The sequence below is a fragment of the Panthera onca genome, chromosome A3 (genome assembly GCF_046562875.1).
Source record: "Panthera onca isolate mPanOnc1 chromosome A3, mPanOnc1 haplotype 2, whole genome shotgun sequence".
NCBI classification, from domain to species: Eukaryota; Metazoa; Chordata; class Mammalia; order Carnivora; family Felidae; genus Panthera; species Panthera onca.
This window is the reverse complement of record NC_138341.1, coordinates 125,278,359-125,296,070: the sequence shown is the minus strand read 5'-3', so window position 1 is coordinate 125,296,070 and position 17,712 is coordinate 125,278,359. Positions and strand designations below refer to the sequence as shown.

Here is a 17,712-nt window from a genome sequence, read left to right as displayed (position 1 = left end):
TGATATTTTTCCAATTTTGTGCATTGAGCAGAATTGCTTTGAGCCGAGACCCACATCACTAGCCTCTCCTTCAAACACTGCCCAGCACCCTGATTTCTTCTCATCAGTCACTACTCCTAACATGTCTCTTACTCGGCTCCCTCACATCCTTCTTCTCTTTTGCAACCCATTGGTCATCAGTCCTGCACAATTAACATTCACAGAGAAATCAGCACAGTCCCAGGCACATGGTAGGCAATCACCAGATACAGCTATCGTGTGACATTACTTTAATTATTTCTACCACTATTAACTCTTATCGACCCACCTCTGCCACTTGGTAGCTGAGTGACCTTGAGCAAGTCATGTCACCTCTCTGAGCTTCTCATTTGTAAAATGGGCATAATAATACTTAATCCTTGTGAGGATTCAAGATAATGACTGTAAAGCAATTGGAACTCTGCTGAGAGCACAGTGGGTGCCTGATGAACGACAGCTGTTCACGTTACGTAATTACTGTATCTTGTCTCCCCAACTAGACTGTGAATTTTTTAAAGACAGAACCACATCTGATTTCCTTTTGGCCTCACTGAGTGGCTTGGACCTCTCCCCAGGAGGTGTCCAGGGAGCATTGGTTAACTGATTGACAGCCTGGGGCCCCACACCTCCTCCTCAGCCCCTCTCACCAGCAGGATTTCGATGGTGCCCAGGATGTACATGGCCCCAGCAAATGTAGTGCCCAGGTAGAAGCAGAGGCCAACGGCGCCCCCAAACTCTGGGCCCAGAGACCTGGAAATCATGTAGTAGGAGCCGCCAGCTGCAGAAAAGAACCTAGTGTCAGTGAGAAGTTCAAGGGGCACTGGGCTGCCACTGGGGATGAGGGGGCTCCAGGACAGAGGTGGGAAAGGGGTTGTTCTGTGCCTCACGTCTTACAGGCTACAGCCCTACGACTGGTGGGAGACTCAGCCAGCCACTCTGAGTGGATTTTGCAGCACTAATTACCATGTTGCTAATTACCCCTCTAAGGAGGTCATGGCTCAGAAAAATAGGATGATGGAGAGGAGGGTCTCAGGCAAAGGGAGATCTTGCATTGCCCTGTTCAACTCCATCAACTGCCTCCCTCCCTCCCTCCCCCTTAATACCACTGTCCCCACCTACCCCACAAACATCATAGCCCAGCCCCCAGGTCTTCAATATTGCCTCTCTTGGTCCTGATGACCCCCAAAGCCTATGGCCCTGTCCTTCCTTCCAACTATCTGGGCCCCCTCCTGACCAACCAGACCCCTTTCCCCTCCAAGAATCCCCATCACATACCAGGTACAACACCATTGGTTGCGATTGCACTCATGGAGATGGCCGTGAGCATTGTCTGCAAGGAGAGAGATCATCAGAGTGGCAGCTAGGGCAGGGGCCGCAGTGCCCTGGGTCAGTGCCAAACCTTATACCCCATAAACACCTGCCAAACCCACAAGTCCTTGCTGAGCTTCTCTCTGGTCCTGTTCCAACTTCTACCCCTGCCAAGTCCTTCTGGTCAAGAAAATCTCTTATTCACCATGCACATGGAGGAAGCACAAGCTATAGCATCAGAGAGCTCTGGAAATCCCAGCTTGGCCTCTGACCAGCTGTCTGATCTGGGACAAGTCACTTCACTTGTCTAAGCCTCAGTTTCTTCATCTATGAAATAGGTGTACTGTATTCCTGCCTAAATGCTTAAGCTGAATCCGGTCATGAGGAGATATCTGACCAACCCAGATCAAGGGACATCATACAAACTAACTGCTCCATACTCTTCAAAAGGGTCAATGTCATGCAAGACAAAGAAAGAGCAGCTGTTACAGATTAATGGAGGCTAAAATCATGATATCAAAAATGAGGATAAACGTGATCTTGAATTCTCTTCAGTTAGTGAGGACATGATTGGCAAAATCTGAATAAGGCCTGCAGATAAAACATTATTAATGTGTTACTATTAAGACATTATTAACGTATCAGTGTTAGTTTCCTGCCTCTGATCATTGTACTGTGGTTACATAAGGGAATGTCCTCATTTTTAGTAAACACACACTGAAGGATTTAGGATAAAGAGGCATCATGTCTGCAACTTGCTCTCAAATTCAGGGGAAAAAAGGTACTTACAGAGAGGATGGAATAAATACAATAACGTTAACATTTGGGAGTCTGGTGGAAGGGATATTTGTTCTATTCCTGCAAATTTTCTGTATGTCTGAAATTTTGTGAAAACAAAAACTTAAAAAGAAATAAAATAGGCATTCTACCATCAGTAGTGGCCACCTTACATGCAGAGGTGGCTCAAGGGTCATGTGTGAAGAAATGTAAACATGATGAGAAGTAGGTGTTCCGTGAATATTTGATTTTCTAGGGAGGATGGAAAGGATTCTATTACAAAGCTGTTTGTGACACATAATCCCATTTTTTGTGAGTCTGGGACTACAAAAATGTTAACCACTGGGGTTTTCTAGGTGAATTTTATTTCCTTCCGTACACCTATCTTTTTCGTCAATGAATCTGCATTACTTGTGTAATTATACACGCACTCATTCACACACACACACACACACACACACACACACACACGATCCAGGCGAAACCTGGTTAGTGGCTATCAGGGACCAGCTTGTGAGATGCAGGAAGGACCAATCAGACCTGATTTACTCTCAAAGATCATACGCAGTGATTCCTACAAAACACTCAGGTCTCTGCTTCCCCTCCCCCTCCCCCACCCCAGGTCCCTGGTCTGCCACAACGGTCAGGAGAGGGGGAGGTGTCACTCACACAGGAGCAGCAGATGAAGACCATGCAGAAGGCCTCCATGATGCCTGCGATGCCCACCACCCAAGTGAGCCTCAGGAAGAGGATGACACCAAAGATGTTCTGCAGGCACGGTAGGTACACACCCATGAAGGTGCCCATGCGCGGGGCCTGCCGGGGAAGCCAGTGTCAGTTTCTGCAGCCCGTAGTCACTATGAACACCCAGACCCCTCCTCCCCCCTATTTTCAATCCCCCACTCCCCTCCCTTCTCCGTCCCCATCCCTTCATCCCTCTTTCCTCTGGTTTTTACCCTCCCTCCCCTCTCCTCCCTCCACCTCTATCCCTTCCTCACCCTCAGCCCCAACTCCTATCCCTCTGCCTCCATCATCCACCCCTTCAACTGACTCTCTTTTGTCCCCCCACCCTTTGTCCCCTCCATCCCTTCTTCCTCCCCCATCCCTTTTCCCCCCAAGGCCCTCACCTGCACTGGCTTCTTTTTTCCACCCTCATTGTTTTCTGCCTCTTCATGCTCCCTACTTCCCTGGGGCAGGTTGGTGTAGTTGGCCAGGCCACTGAGCAGGGAGGACACCATGGGGCTGGTGTCCATCTCCTCCTGTGGAGGTGGGGGTGGTAGAGTTAGGACACAAGGACCCAGGAAAGGAGAGGCGAGCTACATAGTAGGAGGCAGAGAGAGATGGGGGTGAGGAAAGCAAACCATTGGGGGTGGGATGAGATGGGGAAGGAGGAGGAAAAAGCACAGAGAACCGGGAAAGTGGACGTGGGATAAGGAGAGGGAGTAGCAGGGGTAAAGGGAAGGAGAAGGAAATGGAGAGGAGGACACTGTTCCTGAGGGAGGGAGAGAGGGAGAGAGGGAGGGAGTGGTGGATGAATGGGGTGTCACACAAACTAGCAACCCACCTCAAACAGGGCCATATTCTTGCCATCATACTCCCTTCCCTTCTCTGTGTCAGTGCTGTTGATGAAGGGGCTGCTCTCCTTGGGGTTGCCATCACCTGAGAAGGCAGAGGAGTCAGGGGTCTGGCACCAGTGGGTTGCCATCCTTCTGCCTGGGCATCCAGCTATGTGGCCACTTTGACTCTCTGAACCTCAGTTTGCACATTGGAAAAACGGAGCTAACAGTAATGCCCCCCCCCCCCTTGTAGAATTTTAGTTGACAGGATGTGTAAAGAGCCTAGTGCATTCCCTGACACGTAGTAGGTTTTTAATGAAGATGTGAGTGCTTCCTTGCCCTTGGGGGGTCCTTCTTCATTCACTAGGTCACTCTAGACTCTCCAGGTGCCCCTCCTCGACCATAACTGGGACCACGCTGGTGTTCTGGGGTGAAAGCATGCTCTTTCCCAGAGACAAAGGCAGAGAATACTGAAGCCTGAGGACCAAAGGATACTTTACCTCTTGGAGAAGTGACCCATGTGGCATCCCCTATGCCCCTCATACATCTTCAGGCAACACATATTTACTGGATCTCTACCATGTGCCAATATCAGCATGGGAGGGAGAGGGAGTAAAACACACACCAAGACACCATCTCTGCCCTCAGGGAAACCACAGGCAGAAGAGATAAAACAGTATTCATGAATTTCCAACCCAGAGTGGTAAATTCTGTGATAGGAGATGAATAAGGGACTGTGGGAATACAGGAGAGGCATTCAGCCCAGCCTGGGAGGTCAGGGAAGGCTTCCCAGAGGAAGTGACAAGTAGGCTGAGAACTGAAGGATGAGTAAGAGCTACGCTGGGAGGGAGGCGGGAGGGTGTTCCAGGCAGAGAGAACTGCAGAACAGCATGTTCGATGGCCCAGAGGGAAGAGTGAAGAGAGTGGGTCAGAGATGCTGAAAGAAGCCTGATCTGGCTGGAGTCTGAAGAAGGGACATGGAGGGAGGGGCTGAAAGGTGGAGAGTGACCTATGAAAAGATGAGCCTCAGAAGGTGTAGACTCAGTCCTTAAATGATTAGCAGGCCATGTTAAAGATTTTGGACTTCATCCAGAGGACAATGGGAAGTCATTGAAGAGTTTCAGCCAAAGAGGTGCCATGAACAGCCTTGTGTTTTAGAGCAATCACTCTGGCCTTTAGATGGAGAATTTCATCTAAAGAAAGTTTGAGACTTTCAGTAATCCAGGCAAGGGCTGAGGATGACCCAGGCCAGAGCAATGCAGGACAATGGACAGACCCAAGAATTATTGGCACATATTTTTATGCCAGATGTTTGGGGACATGAGAAGGAGAAACCTAGGATAATGTCTGGGGTTTCTAGCATAGGTCAATGAGTGGGTGATGGTGCTATTTAATAGATGTGGGAAGGGCAGAGACTGGGGGTGGGTAAGAAGCTGAATTTGACTGAGGGAAAGGCAGTATAGGACACTCAAGTGAATACGTCCAGAAGGCTCTTGGATATACAGAGCCTGGGCCCCAGAAGAAAGGCTGGGCAGGAGAAGGAGATGAGGGTAACCCATTGACAATGTGTGGAGGAAATGTGTGAAACCATGAATCTGGATGAGATCACCCAAGGAGGAAGTCTTTTGGGCCCCTAGCAGAGGTCCTTTCAAAGAGACATAGGAGACCCCCATAGGCACTTTCCCTTGGCTTCAGCCGTCACCCTTTCTCAGCTCAAGGGCTGAATCCCAGTAGCAGACATCTGGAGAAAGTCCCCAATAAACAAATCCCAAATGAACCTGAGGCCCTACATATTCTGAATTTCCTGTCCCCTGGTCTCCTGTCATGTCTTTCTCCACCTCCATCTTCCCAATCCTCCCCCGTTTTTCTCCTCCCTACCTCCTGGAAATCTTCCTTAGTCACCCAGCCAGGGTCCACCCCTAGAGCATGACCTGTTACAAATCCAGTCTCATCCTGACTCAAAGTTGTGGAAGGGGGAAGCAATGCCTCACCAGCTCAAGGGACACCCACCACCTTCTCCTGCCACCACCTCCACCTCATCGATCAAGCCAGGAGCTCCTGGTCCCTAAACAGGGAGCCACCATCAGCTCGTTCTTCTCCTCACATATCTGAGTGCCTGGAAATAGCAGATCTGTCCTCCCAGTGAGAACCTGGCACATAATAGATGCTAAGGAGGGGGGGGGGGGGGTGGAAAAAGTCTTTCTCAGGAGGAAAAAGTATTTGGAGATAAATTCCCCCCGGCTTCCTTCCTGACCCCCAGGATCTCAGAAGAGCTGCCTGGGGCCAGAGAACAGGAGAAATAAAAGAGAAGTGGGTTCCTCCTCCTTTTAAAAATGCCGACAAGATGCTTCATCAACACACTGGGTTGTGGGAACAAGAAGGGTTCAGGGGGATAACAAATTTCTTGGAAAAGGGCTGGGGGGGGGGGGGGGTGTCAAGATTTAGGCTCCAGTCCCAGCTTCACTGGCCGTGCCGACATGTTCGGCAAGTCACTTAAACTCTCTAAGCCTCAGTTTCCTCCTTTGCAAAGGGAAAATAATTGTGCTTAACTCACAGGGCTGTTCTGAGGCTGAAGGGAATAACGCCTATTGGGTGTGCCTAGCACATAAGCTTAACTATTGCTGCTATTTCAAGTACGATTATTATTCATGTTCGTGGTGCCCCACCCAGCCCGGCCTCCGCATCCCACACCTCTCCCCAAGCCGCAAGATTTAGGGGCCCTGCCTCCTGTGGGACTGGGTACCTCTCCCCGCCGCGTCAGCTCCGACCCGGGACTACAGGCCACGAGAGCCCCTCCCCTCTATTTTTCCCGCCCCCTCCCAAGCCCCTCCTCCTTCCTGGGGTCCCAGGGAACGCGCCGGGCCGCGAGGGGGTCGTCCTGGCCCGAGACCCGGCTCTAGGGAGTCCCGCGCCGGTCTCCATGGCGACCGCGCGGGCAGAGAGCGCAGCGCCGAGCCCAGGCGGCCACGCGCCCGCAGCCGCTTATGTAACGCGACGCGCTGCGCGGAGCCAGACTCGGGGCCGTTTCCCAGCTAGGAGATGAGGGCCGGGGAGAGGGCGGCTCGATAGGCTGGTCCTGGGTCCCGCCCTTCCACCTGCCATCCGGACGGGATGCCAGGCCGCCGGCCTCCTCTGCCGGGGGGCTGATTTCGTCCCCTCCCTGGAACGGCGGGCGCACTGGTCGAGGGGAGAGGGGTGAGCTTCAGGAGTTCTCAGAGGAGCAGGGGGAACTGCGAAGGGGGAACTCGCCCCGAATTCCCAGAGCCAGGACGCAGGCTGCCGGGTAGCGGCGAGTGGCGCGCGCGCGAGAGGCAGGGCCAGACTGAGGCTGAGCCCTCTCCGCCTGGCCCCCGCCCCCGCCCCCGCCCCCTGGGAGCTCTCAGCCCGAATCGGCTTTCAATTAAGCTGCGGCGGCCAGAGCTCCCGGGGAGGAAACAGGCGAGCGGCGAGGGCTAAGGAGCCTCCCCCGGGGGCCTGGGGCCAGGCCTGGGGGAATCCCCAAGCCAGATTGGGGTAGGGGAGGGCGTCAGACCCCAAGGGGATAGGAGGCGTGGGGGCCAGACACAGTATCCTTGGGTTCTTCCTTAGTCCGGATGAACCCTCTTGCTCAGGCTATTCCCACTTCCCTGAGGTCAGCACCTCACATTCCCAGGTCCTCCCCTACATCCCCAAGAACCTAAAATCAGAGATGGCAGAGGCTGTCAATCTGATAGTCCCTCTTCCCTCAAGTCCAGCAGGTCCTTAGAGCCCCCTACCATCACCTTCAGGCATCGCCGGGAGGCCTTATCTTTCTGGGACCCCAAACTCCTGACCAGGTCCTGGACCCTACACATAGAGAGAAAGTCTCCAGATGGCCCTGCTACACTCAGAGTCTAGTAACTAATGGGGAGGGGGTAGAACGGAAGGGAGCTTTTAGCTGGACTCCTGTTCCACACACATAGATAGATGCCTCTTTTCTAGGCCTCCGGAGACCCCATGGAAACCCCAAGGCCCAGTAAGGCAGGAATCTCAGGATAGAGAAATCAGGGCTGGGGGATAGGACCATACCCCATATCTGGGGGGAGCAGAGATTCTCTCTCAGGCTGAGTCCCTGTCTTCAGAATGGAGGTATCTGAAGGGGATCCCAGATGGAAATGACACCCCCCCCCCCCCACACACACACACACACTCGTTCCCGGGGCACCGCGTCGGGATGCCTGGATCTGTCGCAGACTCGACTTTGCCAAACCCTCTTCCCCCGGAGCCTAAGCCTGCTGGGGAGGGGGTCGGCTACGGGATGAGGTAACCCCAGGGTCACCCGGGAGATGGATGAACTAGCTGGCTAGCTGGTGGTTCTGACCTCTGTATACCACTCAACGTCAAGAAGGAAAAGAGGGTCTCAGACAAAGAATTGGGGACCCTGGTGCCCACAGCCTTCCCAAGCGGCCACTTGGCTCTGACTTGGATCCAGGATCCGGAAGACTTCAAGTCTAGGCTGCCAGTCCCTGGAAGACCTCGCTCTTTCAGTCCTTGGGGCTCTTTGGTCATCCCCCGGGGAGGTCTGCAAGTATCTCAGCCCAGAGGGTCAAGCAATGCCCAGGGGACCGTTTGAAAGCGCCGAGCGCAGACAGCCGGAGCGGGAGGCGCGCTAGTGCGCAAGGGACGCAGCGCCGCTGGAGGGTGGGGGGTGGGGGCGGCTGACAGCCGTGATGGATGGCTGAGACCGCTGGGGGGCGGCGGGGGGCCTGGGAGCCCGAGGGGGTGGCTGGCCCGAAGACCTCAGAGCGGGGAAACTGTGGAGGAGGGCGGCAGAAAGCAGGAGCGGCGAAAGGACCTGCTTCAAGCCCCCGAGCTCCTAGCGAGTCTCCGCACCCACCGCAGCGCGTCCGCAGTGTCCGCGCCGCGGCGGCGCCGGGGATTCAGCTGCTGGGACCCCATTCCTGAGGCCTCGCTGGGGAAGCTAGCAGAGCAGACTAGAAAACCTCCCCCTTGCCCCGCCCTGGAAACCTCACTGCCATCCCAGTGTACCGAGAGAGGAAGGGGAAAGAGGGAAGAAAGGAGGGTGATCTTGCTTCCCGTCCTGAATAGGAACCCATGGGTATGCGAGAGGGAGAGGGAGATTCCGCAAAGTAGAGCTGAAAATCTCCGGAGGAGGTACGCTTCAGTCTGAGGTCGGACCTCCGGCAGCTTTGGGGGAGGGGGGCCCCCGATTGCACCAAGTGTCCCCTTAAGGGGACACCACAGCCCGGACGGGGGCTGTCATATGGTTCCAACCCCCCATGGGTACCTTCCCCCCACCTTTCAGTTGGAAGTCTCAGAGCGAGGGACTGCAGCAGACTGCACCCCCCCCCACCCCCTCCCCGCGTCGCCGGTCAACGCTCTGCGCCAGGACGCCGGGGTCCCTTCTTGAGGAAAGGAACCCTTCCTCCCGCCCGTCGAGGTCCACGTCAGCCCATTCTAGCTCTTCCATCCCCTTCCCACCGCCTCCCCCGCTTAGCTAACCCACGTCTGCCCCCGGACCGTGGGCACTGGCAACCCCCTCGGCCCCCAGCCCTGCCACGGGCGCGGCGCATTCCAGCACCTTGGACAGCGCCTGGCGCATTCCAATGGAGTAGGGCTCCAGGCCGCCGTGGGCGCCCACCGCCCAGGTCAGTCCCAGCCTCTCCTCTGAAGGAGGCGGCCCCCGCTCTGCCTCTAACCCTAGAGCTGCCTCCTCTCCTCGTCGCCCCCTCCCTCGCCGCCCCCGGGCCGCTGCTTACCGGGGTTGGCTCCCCCATCGCCGTCCTCGCAGTCCGTCAGGTTGTTTAGCATGGTGGCGGCGCGGCGCCGGGCCCGGGGATGGCTGCTCCGCCTCGCCCGCGCCCCTCTGCCCGCCTTCGCCGCTCGCTCGCTCGCTCTAGCTCTCTCTCGCTCTCCGCTCCACGGAGGAAGAAGCTGCAGTGCCCGCCCGCCCGGCGCACACACACTCGCACACGGACACACGCTCACACCCGCGCGCGCCCCCTCTCAGCGGCGGCGCTGCTCACCTCATCCCGTATGCAGGAGGCGTGAGCCACTGGCGGGGTTTTGGGGGGGAGCGCGAGAGGGAGGAAGAAGAGGAGACGAGGGGAGGGCAGAGCGCGGCTGGAGGCCCCCTCGCACGAAAACTGGGGGCTTGCACGGGTGGGATGGAGGGGGTGCTGCGGGGGACGGGGGCCTCGCCTCCCACGAGCAGACGCAGCTCCGCCCGCCCCCCACTCCCCGGCGCAGGCGGGGCCGGCACGTGGGCAGGTGCCATCCCGCGCCCTAAAAATAACGGCAGGGAACTAGGTCGCGGCCGCGGGGAGGCGGCCCCGCAGCGGCTGCCTGGCTAGGGGTCTGGGGTGACCCCTAGGGGGAAGGCGAAGAGTACTGATGCGGCGGGGGTGGGGCGCCATGGAATACGGGTCTCTGGGGATCCTGCCTGCAAAGCTGGGGAGGCCAACCCTGAAGAAGAGTGGAGAACCAGACCCTTTCCCAAATCGCTGGTCAAGAGGTTGGAACTTGGGGTGTGTTGAGGCCAGAGCCCCCTTAGTTGAAGCCCTGTGCTGCCCCCAGGGGTTCAGGGTCACTGGGCTGAGCTGTCTGGCTCATTCTGTCTTAAAATGGGAGGAGTGGAACCTGAGGAATTGCAGTGAACCCTGTCATTGTGCTTAGACTGCATCCCAGCATCTCACCCCCAAGACAAATCCCAGGAGTCCAAGGCAGGGACCCTCTGACTATAGAACGGCCCTGGGAACGAGATGCGATGAGGAGGAGAGAAGGCAGCGGTAAGGTTCTAGGGATCTGGGACTCCCCACTAGGATGTTAGGAGGCAGGCCAGGGACAGAGTGGGGGAGGGAGGAATGAGGCCGTCAGGCGGTTTGGGACCAGATTTTCTCCTGGGGCAGGAGTGTCTAATCCCCTAATCCAGGATTGCTTTCTGAGGATTCCAGAGCCAGCATGCTCTCTGTGTTCCTCCCCCTCCCCTGACACCAGTCCTCCAGAAGCTTGATTGGGACCTCTCACAACCCCTAGAATCCAGACCTGAGCCAGTGGTGGAGACATCTCAGGAAGAAGCATCCCAGGTTTGGACCGTTTGTGTCTCCAGAAGATCGAAACACCCAAAGGGGAGAGCAGGTTAAGGGGAAATTATTTTCAGACTCACCCTAACCCCCAGCACTAGCCCTCTAAATTCCAGGAGAGTCCCAGGGCTGGAGAGGATCACATCAATCATCTTATCTAATAGACAGCTTTCACCTTATGGACTGAAAAAAAAAAAAAAAAGCTAAGGCCCAAAGAGGAGAAATTACTGCCTATGGACACTACGCCAGTGAATGGCAGGATTCGGTCTAAAATCCAGTTTGCTTTATTCCAATGTAGGAGTCTTCTTCAACATAATTTCTTTTAAAATTGGTCCTGCCTCCAATAGAAGGGACAAAGATACATTCAAACCAAACTGCTCAGCCGTCTCTGATCCTTGGCTACTAAAAAGGGAACAGGGATCAGTCTGAAATGAGCTCTCTCCTTTCTCTTGTGGTCAGACTTCAGAGGTGCAGGACTGAAGTACCCCTTGCAACTGGAGGTAGGCCCAGAAGATCTTCAAGGGTCCTAAAAAGCCATCCACATGACTGGAGACCCCATTCAAGGGCACGGCTTTTCAGAGTCACGGACAGGGCCTGCTGTTCAGAGTCCTTGTACGCATCTGTCAGTGGCTTCAGATCAGGTTGATCACAGTTTTTGGCAGCTGACGGAAAGGGGCTTCTGAGGGATCCACCAATAAGGTATCACTGCCACTGGGTTTTGTGGACGCTGGAAGGACTTGTTAGGATGGAGAGCTAGCTATTCAGACAAGGTCTAAGAATTGGTTTTCTTGGCTTTCCCAGGGAGAAAACCACAAAAAAGGTGAGATGGGTTTGGCGTGGTGGCAGGGGTTAAAAGGACAGCAGGTGGATAACAGTGTTCAAGAATTCGTAAACACTCCACTACATACACACCCCACCATCACCACCACGAGCAGCAGCAGCGTGGTTTTCCACTACTCTGTAGGGACAGGTAACATAGCAAAATGTGTAGCATGTTTGTCCGAGAAGTACTGTGAAATAAATTAAAGGCTGAGATTTTTTTCCCCCAGCAATCTCAGATCTGGGACGTTCCCCTGGATCTGTTTCCATTCGTTTGTGGTCCAGAGCCCTGGCCACTCAGGGACTAAGCCCACCCACAGGAGGAACCTAGATCCCAGGGGAGTATAGGTGAAGGCAGAAGTGATACCTCTTCCCCTGGATACCCCCTCCGCCCACCCTCACCAGAGCTTCTATCTCACAGGACATCTGGGATTCAAGAGATAGTGATGTTCTCCTGCCGTCTGCCCCCCAAATTCTGTGTATCCCTGGGGAAAATTAAGTTGCTCTTTCTGGGCTTTAGTATCTCCATCTGCAAAATGAAAGGGTGAGGCCACATAAATCCAAGGGACTTCTTCCCACTCTGAAAGCTCTTAGTGCCCACTCCGTTTATCTCAGACTAAAGCCATGGAGCCCTTCCTAAGGAGCCCAGACCAAGTAAGGAGACAGACCCCAGGGGAGACCCTGCCCCTTCAGTTCACACCCCCTGCCTCTGAAGGAGACTGATACCTATTCTGGCCTCAGGCCAACCCTCTGCCACGAGACTTTGAGAAAACACATTGCAGGCATCTTCTGCACTGCCAGCCTGGCCTTGGCCGGTAAGGTCACCAGTAAGGTGACCCTCAGCCCTGAGCCCCAGGAACATGGCTGTCAGCTTAGCATCTCATCTCCACCCAGAGCCCTAGGAAGATTCCCCTAGGGCTAGGGGGATGCTCTCATTAAACCAACACAAGATGCTAGAGCTAGGAAGGGTCCTGTTTCTGAATTTGAAAGCTCTAAAGTTCACGGCCCCCCACCCCACCTTACGCTTCTCACAGAGAAACAAATTTCACAGAAGCTGCCTGAGTGTCAGGATGTGGGAACTGGACGAGACTTTATAAGTTATTTTTGCCCACCCCTCATTGACGGGGAAATTAAAGCCTCGAAGCGGAAAGGTACAAATTTTCTTCATGGGGTGAACGTGTGGCAGACTGGGGACTAGAATCCAGCTCCCTGACCTCCAGGCCAGGGCTCCATCCGGGGAACCAGAATAGGAGGCCATTTGGAGGAAGCTGGAGCCACCTGACTGGATTTTCTTGCCACACGAGGCAGGCATAGCGTTGCTCTTTATGGCTTAATCCCTGTGCATCCTTATCTACGTATCATTACCCCCATGACCTAAGCCACCCACCCCAGCTTTGGCCTCCTGGAGCCAAGGCTCCGAACTCCCTCTTTCACTCTTCTCTCCCCAAACTACATGCCGGTCGTCCAGACCCAAAACCCTCTCAGTGAATTGATGAGTCCAGTGCATAGCACACCCCACACACACAGGGCTCGCCGCAGAGCACGTCAACCACCATCGTCTCCGTGGCAACCAGGGGCTTAATTAACAGGCTGCAGCCCTGTCACCATGGCAATGGCACCCCAACAGCCCCCTATTCCCCTACAGATTCAACCCGTCTTCCCTCCTTCTCAATCTGGACCCCCTTCTCACTGCACCCACCACCCCCACCCCCACCCCACCTGGAGAGCTGGTGCCCGCAGATCGCTCTGGTTCATTGAGAAGAGGGGAGGGGAGATGAGGGGGATGAGAGAGAGAGAGAGAGAGAGAGAGAGAGAGCAGCCCGTCACCATGGCAACTGCAGCCCCGTTCATAACCAGTTTGTTGCCATGGAGATTCCCAGGGCTCACCTTGGGCTGAGGTACTGGGCTGTAAGGTTCTGAGTCCTGGCTTGAGGAAGGGGTGACTGCACAACAACCTGAACAGGCTGGAGATCTCCGGATCATATATTTATACCGATAACTCAGTGTCATTCCTCCCAATTTACAGATAGAGAGACTGAAATATGAGGTTTGGGTATGGGAGAGGCAGAGAACCTCACCCTTCTAGATCATCAAAGAATCCTAGCATTTTTAGGGCTAGAATGACCCTCAGATAGCTTCCTGTTCAAATCTTTTTTTACTACAGATGAGGAAGTTGAGGCCCAGACAGGGAAGCAACGTGCCCAAGACCACAGCACAGAGGCTGAGCTAGCGCGTGGATGGGCTGTACCGTGGTCTACCCCCTAGCATAAGGCGGCTCCTTGTCACTCATGGGAACACATCTCAACTCCCGTTAGCCTTAACCCGGGCCCAGGGTTCTTTCCAGTGCCCTGTCTCCCTCCACCAGAAACTGAGGCACAGTGGGAAGTGGTGTAAAGGGGTGGGGAAATAGTTCAGAGTTGTAACAACTGGCCCTGGGTCCACTTCTAGCCAGCCAAGTCACCGTCAATCTCCCCATGGTACCAATGAGGCAAATGAGGTATGGGGGCTGCAGCTGAGGGTTAGTGGTGGATTCAAGGATCAGCCTCTGATGTGCTGCTGTCACCCCTCTAAGCTATGTTCCCACTATAGCTGATCCTCCGGCAGCAGGAGGCACTTCTGCCAGGGACAAACTCCACTCACTTGGTCCAGAGTTAAAGACAATGCTCGTACACAAGTGACCTGCCAAACGTCTCCCATCCACATGCTGCCATCTGTCCCCGTGGGCCTGGGTGAGGACAAGAGGTGGGGAAAACATCTCCTTGGGGCCAGAGGTGGACATGAGAACAGCTGTGGGAAAGATATCACCAGATTTTGGGTTCCCCTGGGGAGCCCTTTTCTACTTCCCCATGCAGTAACCTAGCAAGGAGGAAGTGCTGGACGCTGTCTCGGGGCCAAAGAGGTTAAAAGTCACCCAAAGCATTCCCAAGATGAAACTTCTAGTAAACTCATACACACAGGTACCCACTCCACAGACAAACACGGAAATACATCAACATGCCCATCAACACCCCGGAATACAGTGACACATATAAGCTCTGACTCACTGACCGCCCCACAGGTCATCAGAGCTCGCGTGGGATGCTCCTCCCTCAAGACGCACAAAGACACACACACACACACCACCTCTGCCATGAACATACAGCATTCCAGATTCACATCCAGTTTGCACACATACCTGCACACCCAAAACTGAGAGCCATATTTTGCTTCAACATTCAGGAGCTTGGAAATGGGAATGGGAAGACCAATCAATCACCTTGGAATGAGAGAGAGGGCCATCTTATTCTCAGGCCAGGGGATGGGAAATGGGAGGAGAGGAGAGCAAGAGGAGGAGAAACGGAAGCTTTCAGACACTCCCCTCTCGTCTGATAAACATTAAGCACCTACTAAGTGCCAGGCTGTGGGCTTGGAACTCAGAACACAAAGATAAAAGGATATGGTCCCTGCTTTTGAGTTGTAGGAGACATACAAGCAAATAACTTGCATCCACTGGGACATGTGCTCTAATGGTACAGTGGGTGGGCAGGAGAGGAATGACTGCCTTTGCCTGGAAGCAAGGGAAAGTGAAAAGGGTTTTCAGGAGAGGTTAAATGAGCCATAACCCATAGAGTGAGTAGGAGTTTCCCAGCTAATGGAGGTGGGAAGATGAACACGGACAGGTATGCCCGGGAGCAAATGAGGAAAAGAGTTCAAATACGGACTATGGGTTTGGCCTTTATCCTAAAAGCGATGGGGAGCTTGTGTGGAGGATGATTAGGACAGGATTGGAGGCAGGAAGACCAGTGAGGAGGCTGTGGCCGTGGCTGAGGCCTTGGGAGAAATGATGGAGGTTTGTACAGGGTGATGGTGACAGGAAGAGAAATGGGGACAGATTCAGGATCAGTTGGGGGGGAGGGGTAGGCAAGATGTGAGGACCAATTAGATCTGGTGGGAAAAGAAAAGGAGGCATTGAGAATAGCTCCTGGAGTTCTGACTTTTAAAATTATAAGGATGGAAAGGACATTCATGAAAATAAGAAAGGCTACAGACAGTTGACAGAAAATATGAAGAATGGAGGGACCCCAAGAAATCCAAATGGCCATGTCCAGGAGGCGGTTGGTTCAGGGGCTGGAGCCCTGAGGAAATCCAGGCCTCCGTTTGGTCATCTACACAACGAGGGGGTTCGCTAAAGAAGCTCCTAAAGGGCCCCCTCCAGGGTCGTTGGTGCTTAGTTTTACTGCAGTCCGGGTGAGCTCACCTGCGGCTCAGCAGCGACCCCTGGCGGTCCGGGGAGGCTCTTCCTCCTCCCCGTGCTGGGGCCACTCCAAGCCGATTCGCTGCGTTTCTTCCAGACCTGAGGGGCTCAGAGCCAGGAAGGGGACCCCTGACAAGTGCCCCCTGGGGAGGAGGCTGTGAGAGCATCCAGGGTGCTAATTCTTCATTGAGAGCTAGAAGGATCCTTCCCCTCTCCTCTTCTGTACCCTGGGTGTAACTTCCATTACGAGACAACAGCAATAGGTCCTCGAAGAAGACGCCCCCAATCTAGCCTGAGCTTGTTCCAGCCAACCCTCTTCTGGGGCTGGAGCAGAGGGACTTAAATGGGTCCCCAAGGGTCGGGACTGGAGACCCCACAGAATTCTCCCAAGATCTAGCGGCCCGAAAGTAACTTCTCTTTCTTCCATCTCCTTCCCGGGATCCCCAGGCGCTGTCCCCTCCAGGGAAGCCGAGGATTGGAAGGTCCTCCAGGCACCAATCACCTGCCTAGCCGGCACCAGCCTCAGCGACCCAGACTCATTTTACCTCCCGCCCTCGACCCCACCCCGATCCTCCTGGCACAACCCGTTCCCTCTGGCCCCGCCCTTTTCTGCCCCCAAACAGAAATATCCTGCTTCCTCCCATTGCCTCTGGACCTACCCCTTAATCATACCGCCCTCCTCTTTCCCTGGTTTCACCTTCTCCTCTCCGGTCCCGCCCCTTACCCGAAATGACCCCGCCCCTTTGGTGCCCTCCAGTTCAGCCCCCTTTGGACTCTAGTCCCTCCAACGCAAGATCCGCCCCTTCGCCTATAGCCCCACCCTCTTCCCTGTGACCCCGCCCACCTCGAATCTGGCCCCTCTCCTCACCATTTCCCATCCAGCCTCCTTCCCACCCCTCTAGGTCCCCGCTCCTCTCCCATCTATGGCCCTAGGCTGAGACCACCCCACTGTCAAACCCCTGGCCCTGCCCCTTCCAACAGAAGACCCGCCCACATATGCCCCGCCCCTTCTCTCGCCCCGCCCCCACGCCGCCAGGCCCCGCCCCCTGCGGCCTCTACCTTTGGCGTCTTCCCCTGAGAGGTGGCGGAGATCGGCTGCCGAATGCAGTTGGGACTCTAAGTCAGGGGTCCCGGCGGGCGCCGCGGAGGGCAGTGAGGTGACCGTGAACCTGCGGCTCATGGTGCGGAAAGGAGCCGGGCGGCGGCGGTACGGGCCCAGATCGCACAAGTGGCTGCAGCCCGGCTCCAGCAGACAGAAAGAGCGGATTCCCCCCGTCCACCGCCCCCCACCGGGCGCGGCGCCGCGCAGGGTCCTAGTGCCCGCTGTGCTGAGCCTCTGAATGTAGCCATTTCGCTTCAAGTCCATGGGCTCTCAGTTCCGGGAAGCGCCTGAGGATCCCACCCGCAGCTGAGAGCTGTCCCTACACCGGGGGCCCCAGTGTGTGGCTCCAGGAGCCCGGGCCCACCTCTGCTGGGGTCTCCTAAACACCTGGGTTTTATTCACTCATTCATTCACTCAACACATCTTGAGAGCTTTCCTGTGTTTCAGGCAACGGTACTAGGCACTGGGGATACAGACTGAGATTCACTGGCTTTCTGCCCTCTTGTGGCTTCTTTTTTTTTTTTTTTTTTAAGTTTATTTATTTTGAGAGAGAGAGAGAGAGCACGTAGGGGAGAGTCAGAGAGGGAGAGAGAGAACCCCAAGCAGTCTCTGGGCTGCCAGCGCAGAGCCCAACTAGGGCCCAAACCCACGAAACCGCCAGATCATCACCTGAGCAGAAAACAAGAATCTGAGGCTTACCCCACTGAGCCACCCAGGCGCCCATCATGTGGCTTAATTCTAATGAGGAGTGAGGGAAGAAAGATTGTAAGTGAGCAAAAGCATAGACAAGATAATTTGAGATTATGGTACATGTTAAGGAGAAAAAAATAGTGCCCA

At 54.9% G+C, this 17,712-nt stretch overlaps 1 protein-coding gene across 4 annotated transcripts in view; it reads right to left on the bottom strand.

The window, feature by feature from the left end:
• SLC12A5 (solute carrier family 12 member 5) overlaps positions 1 to 17,022 on the bottom strand; it is a 35,509-nt gene extending 18,487 nt beyond the window's left edge. For 2 of the 4 annotated variants that reach the window (XM_060619570.3, XM_060619575.3), the window contains exons 1-6: positions 16,833 to 17,022; positions 3,668 to 3,762; positions 3,231 to 3,362; positions 2,773 to 2,919; positions 1,294 to 1,348; positions 666 to 796 (exon numbers count right to left, since the gene is read on the bottom strand). In XM_060619570.3, coding sequence (XP_060475553.1) covers positions 666 to 796; positions 1,294 to 1,348; positions 2,773 to 2,919; positions 3,231 to 3,362; positions 3,668 to 3,762; positions 16,833 to 16,953 — 681 coding nt within the window. In that variant the 5' untranslated portion in view covers positions 16,954 to 17,022. Of the gene's footprint in view, positions 1 to 665; positions 797 to 1,293; positions 1,349 to 2,772; positions 2,920 to 3,230; positions 3,363 to 3,667; positions 3,763 to 9,397; positions 9,799 to 16,832 lie in introns of those variants that run through there. The other 2 variants (XM_060619590.3, XM_060619582.3) reach the window with 2 other exon arrangements.
• Positions 17,023 to 17,712: the final 690 nt, after the last annotated feature.